At 36.4% G+C, this 5,887-nt stretch overlaps 1 protein-coding gene across 1 annotated transcript in view; it reads right to left on the bottom strand.

The window, feature by feature from the left end:
* Positions 1 to 3,773: 3,773 nt before the first annotated feature.
* Positions 3,774 to 5,887, bottom strand: part of clic5a (chloride intracellular channel 5a) — an 8,167-nt gene continuing 6,053 nt past the window's right edge. Inside the window, exon 6 of the mRNA XM_016284030.1 lies at positions 3,774 to 4,701. Coding sequence (XP_016139516.1) covers positions 4,537 to 4,701 — 165 coding nt within the window. The 3' untranslated portion in view covers positions 3,774 to 4,536. The remainder of the gene's footprint in view (positions 4,702 to 5,887) is intronic.

Below are 5,887 nucleotides of genomic sequence, written 5' to 3'. Positions count from 1 at the left end.
CACACACACAAAAAACACACACACACACACACACACACACACACACACACACACACATATATATATATATATATATAAATTAGCTTTATAGTTGGTTATAATCATAGAATTTCACTGCCACTGGTATTGACTAATGTTTGATATCATGACCACGCCAAACCTAAGGACATGCAGCGACGCTTTCATCATTATTTTCCAGCCCTGCATGACATGCGCTCTAGTTTCAGAAAAAGCACGTGTGAAACAGCAGCAAGGCTCCGTTCTGACACCTCACTGGAAGCCTAAACAAACACACGTGTGCGAGAGTGACATTGTTCCCCCCCATCACTCTCACCCTCTCTATCTTCCCAGCATGCAGCGGGGCCTGACACCGCTGGAACCCCGCGCACAGAGCAGGACGGCTCATATTATGACCGCAGAAGGTTCATTCCACGCTCTGCAGAGCAATACGGTGACTTACTGCCAGTAGGTAGCAGTCGCTTACATTGACTGAGGGTTTGTTCTCGCGGTTCGTTTGAGATTTGACTTCAAAAGATTATGTCGAGGTGTCAAGAGGACATCACAAGATTTTGATAAAACGTTTGGTTTTACATATAAAATCAGATAAATAGTTCACCCATAAATTAATAGTCATCACGTAATCACTCACATGTTGATCCAAAACCATGACTTTTTTCCATAAACAATGAAAGCATATAGTGACTAGAGTTTGTCAAGCTCCAAAAAGACATGAAAAGCATCATATAAATTTTTTACACATAATTTCCAGTCTGATTCCTTACAAGGGAATTTACCTTATATTTCAGTCCATTCATTAACTTGAAATATAGCACACAAATTGTATAAACAATTAACTGTTAGCTTTTTTTTGTGCCTTTTTGAAGTTTGATAGCCCCTGTTCACTATACACTCTAAACAATGCTGGGTTAAATACAACCCAGTGCTGGGTAAAATAGGGACAAACCCAGCAATTGGGTTGTTTTGACCCAGCGGTTGGGTTAAATGTTTAACCCAACCTTCTGGGTAGTAACCCAATCGCTGGGTCAAAACAGCCCAATTGCTGGGTTTGTCCCTATTTTACCCAGAACTTGGTTGTATTTAACCCAGCATTTTTTAGAGTGTATGCTTTTAGTTTTAGTGTTACACAAAAATAACACTATAACAGTTTTATCTTTGTGTCATTGAGAGTTTTTATTATTTTAAATTAGATTTAAAAAAATATTTTCCACTTTTCAGTCATTTGTCATTTTTAAAGTTTTTTATTTTTTAAATATAGTTTTTCATTATTTATTTTTATTTCAGTTTTACTTTATTTTAGTACATCAAAATACATAAGATGAAAATGAGAAATGTCGCCATGGCAAATTTTTGTATATTTTATTTCAGTTCATTTATCCATGGACTGGGCTCTGCTTTAGATTACCTTTGGGTTTTGAGCTATGAAAATGCAATTGCAACTTCAGCATAAGTTAAATCAGGTGGGATGTGAGTAATGAAGTCAGAGGCTACCGCTGCTTTGACACCCTTCAACAAAGGTAAAAGCATTCAGGAAAAGACTCATTTTCTCACACGTAATTGCCAGTTTCAAGATATATAATGTGACTTTTTTCCAGTACTGTGATGGTATCATTCTTGCTTTCTTCCATCCTAACAGTGTTACCAGTTTCTGTCAAAATAAAAGACACTCAAGTTATTGTAATTACTGTAAAATCATTAAAAAAAATTATTTTTACATTTCCTGAAGAAATTATGAGTGCAAAACGTACCTCTATGATGCTAAAGCATCTGCCAGGGCTTTGCAATGCGGTAACAATGGTGTTCTGAGTGGTTTTCAGCACTTTGCAATGCGGTTGCTTACTGGCCCAAGGCAAAAAAAGCCCACCTTAAAGTCTCAATGGAGGTATTTATACATTTCATTGGGCATCTATCTAGACCTGGACCAAGTGTAAATGCCCTCCAATGTTCATTTGAGATGCAATACAAGATGCAACTCAGTCAAGCTTGCTGTAAATGCATATGGTTGTTTAGGCCACATATGTAAAATGTACTCCTCCCAAATGGAAATACATTCAAATGCAGACATTTGGAAGCCCCGTAATCTACATAAGCGAGCAATTATGAATGAGATATATGTATGAAGCAACTGCAAAACTCGTACATTACAGCTACAAAAAATGTATTTTCCCAAACAGTGCAACATTTTTGACCAGTCAGGTCTTGATTAGGCACAATGATTAGCATCATCATGGAAGTAATTTTTTTTATCTGTACATAGCCAAGTGTAGATGGAATAAGGATACCTTGTTGAATGAAATCCGGTCAATTAGGTTACATGAAGTGAATAAGTGAAAATAAGTCAATATTCTGATCACTCCTTCAATGCACAATTGGAAAACAACACAGATTTTTCAGTACATTATGCTTGCACGGAGATTCCTCAGAGATTTGGAGGGAAAAGAAGAGCGTGTTGGAGAAGGATTTCCATCTGAAGATGGATGACTGCGTGTTTGGTGTGTTGATGTGTGGGGTGTGAGTGAGTCAACTGGTCCTTCCATGCGCTTGAGGCTGCAGGACATTTTATCCAGAATGGTGCAAGACTTGCTGAAACAATCAAGGAAGGAGCCAAGTGCATGTCTGACCGGCCCTTTGCCCCACTGCCCAAATAAAGATTACAGATATAAATGCAGATGGTTTGAATTTACAGTGAAAGAAATGTGTTGGCTGGCTCAGAGATGATGAAAGGGCTTCCTCAACAGGAAGTAGGGTAATTAAAACCCATGAGGCTGAGCGGCCCTGAGCTACTGGAGGAAAACCTCTCCTGTTTCGGCCTGATCTCCATGCTCGTGTAATACTGAAGCAATATTATTCGGCTGCCAGCTAAACTTGACATACAGACATCACATGTGCTGGAAATCAGAGGGAACGACAGCTTTTTTTCACATAAATTTGACAGTTTGATAGATGGTGACCATTTGTTTTTTTGTGAAATATTATCTTAAGTGTCTTAAATGCAGAGCACAAGTTCTGAGTATCAGTCAACATACTTGGCCACACGTCACTTCACTCACTCATCAAGTCAAATGAATATGTTACCAACTGCAGCATCATTCAAGGTTATGTACATACATTTGAGGAATTAAATCCTGCTCAAACAAACACTTAAGCCAACTTAATATGGTAGGCTGGTGTTCAACTGGTTTAGCTGGTCAGCCATCTGGTCTCCCAGCCTGACAAGTGACTAAAACACCTGAAAAACCATCAAAGTAGACTAGGTTGACAGAAATTAGCAGATTATAGTTTTATCTTTTTGTTTGCTTGATTGATTAATTGATTGATGTTTTGTTTTTTTCAGCAGGGAAAAGAAATGTTCCAGGTTCAATACAAGATAAACTAGGCCTAACTGTAACATGATGTCTACGTCTCTGAAGATAATTGCTACTATAATAGTTACACAAAATTGTGTCTTCTTATAAAGGAAAAGTAAAAAACAAATGTTTAAATAAACATAAAATCAAAAAATCGTTTACTAACCTGTGTTTTTCAAGTCCTGTCAATAACCATGTCAAGTCGATAAACTTTACAGATCATATAATACCAATTTTCTATTGAAGAATTAATATAAATGCTTAAACAAAAAATGCAACCACTTTTAATCTCATTAGAGCTTTTCTGAGGGATGAGTCGAATATCTGTGGTAATCGACCAGATGAGTTTTTTCAGCTTGAAATTCGTCGTCTTGCAGTATGACACGTGATTAAATCACAAGCTTTATGAAAAAATATATTTTATTAATAAGAAGCAATCAATGTTGTTCAGTTCAAATATATGAAAATTCCAAACAGGGCTTGAGATACCTGAGACCTAAACATGTGCCTATTTTGTGTGATGGCTTAGAAACAATAATTTAAATATTATGTACATATATTTTGTGTCAGTATATATCAGCTGCAGAACGAGGCTAATTTAAATAGCTCAGCTTTATTCATTTCTCCACTAGGTGGGACTTTGTGCTTAAATAGAATTCTTCTCAAGCCAATTCTAAAGAAATTACATTCTTTCATGCTCACCTTTTTTTCTCCTGTGGAGATTTACACACATTAACTATAATACTAAGGTTAAATATCATACTCTTAGATAAAACACAAAATTATATCACTGTTTCTAGCAAAAATAATTTATACAACGCAAAAGTGAAAGGTTTATGCAACAAGAATTGAACCTTAAATAAAGAGTATCATCATCCAACCCTGACAATTTGTAGAGAAACAGTGGCACAGTGTTTTTCTAGACCGTCATAGATAGCGACACTAATAGAGGAGTTTATGTCACTTACAGACAGTAAATATAATGGCAATAGTAAGGGAAGTACACACAAGCGAGACAGGAGAATTACAGGACCAAGTCAATGTCCTGAAGGCAAATTCTGCTCAATAACTGCTGAAGGAAATTCTTTTGTGAGACAGTCTTTCACAAAGAGAAAGGTCACCACTTTAGCAGTTTTGCATATGATTATTAGAGTCACTGATTAGCGCGGGTTCATTTGCCCAGCCGCTTGGCCACGTCCTGATAGGCCAGTTCAAGCTCTCTGTCTGCCGCACAGGTGTTGGTGAATTCATCCCGGGCATAGGCGCTCTGCAGGTACCTCCAAACCCCACTGAACTCTGATGGGATCTCAAAGTTACGGTATTTCTTCGAAACCACCTGAATGTGGGAAGAAAAAAATTGTGAAATGAAACAACTGACACTGCTAGTTTATGATCCAAACAAATCATCATATAAGGATTTTTAATAAATGTCAAGTTGGGGCAAGTTGTCACATGTATATTATATGTTGCAATTCATCAATTGCAAATTGCTATTCATGAAACAGCAAAAATGTAAAAGCCATTGTAACCTTCATTTTTGTAGTGCTTTATACAATAGAGATAGTTTCAAAACAGATACTGCAATTTGTAATATATATTTGCATGCTACTTTTAGATTTTTGCTGTTTCGTGAATTGTTTTATCGTTTTAATTTAGCCATTAATTAGGCTTTAATACATTTTAAATGAAGATATGATGTGGTAAATTACTTTTTCTTTGACTTTAGGTAGTATTTCATTTTTCAAGGTATTATTCTCAAATCAATGTCAATAAACTGCAGGATCCCATTGTGGCAACTAACCCCATTTATTAAGTGTGACAACATGACCTGCTGGGGTTTTTTTCCTGGTCAAAAATGGTGGGAATGTTCAAAAGACTTCAAAGTGTGTATCTGTGCAGAAATTGACTTTAAAGGTGACATATCATGAAAATCTGACTTTTCCAGGTTTTAAGTGCTATAATCAGGTCTCCTGTGTATCTACCAACCAAGGAAATGTGAAAATGATTAACCCAGTAACTTTGTTTTGGGAAGCCTTTTTCTGCAAGCGTCTGAGAAAACGAGCGCCTGACTTCGCTCCCTTGGTGACGTGGCAAAGGGATCTCATTATAATATTACCGCCCCTTAATCTTTAACATTTCCACGCATGGCACCTTCATTTTTAATTTCGCAAACGATAACGGTGTACCAGCTCTAATGCCATGGTGAAGTTTGAGCAAAACATGTTAACCCTTACGAAAAAAAAAAGTTTATTCAAGTGTGCTATTAGTATACTTCTTTTAAACTAAAAAATAGGAAAGTATACTTTTAGTCTACTTTTTATGTACTTCTCAGAAATTGGCTTTATGTACATCTCAGAAATATACTTAAAATGGCATTTAAGTATACTTGACTTATACTTAGAAAAAGTCTAAATATACTTTAGCTATAATTGTGCTCCTAGAATCCGTGTTTTTACTGTTATATGGTAGGGGGCGCGAGTACACATCTTCTGTACAGAATTTCCAAAAAACACAAGTGAAGA

This window comes from Sinocyclocheilus grahami, unplaced genomic scaffold (genome assembly GCF_001515645.1).
Source record: "Sinocyclocheilus grahami isolate Dianchi unplaced genomic scaffold, SAMN03320097.WGS_v1.1 scaffold179.1, whole genome shotgun sequence".
NCBI classification, from domain to species: Eukaryota; Metazoa; Chordata; class Actinopteri; order Cypriniformes; family Cyprinidae; genus Sinocyclocheilus; species Sinocyclocheilus grahami.
The sequence above is the reverse complement of the archived record's forward strand: the minus strand, read 5'-3'. Positions and strand labels throughout refer to the sequence as shown.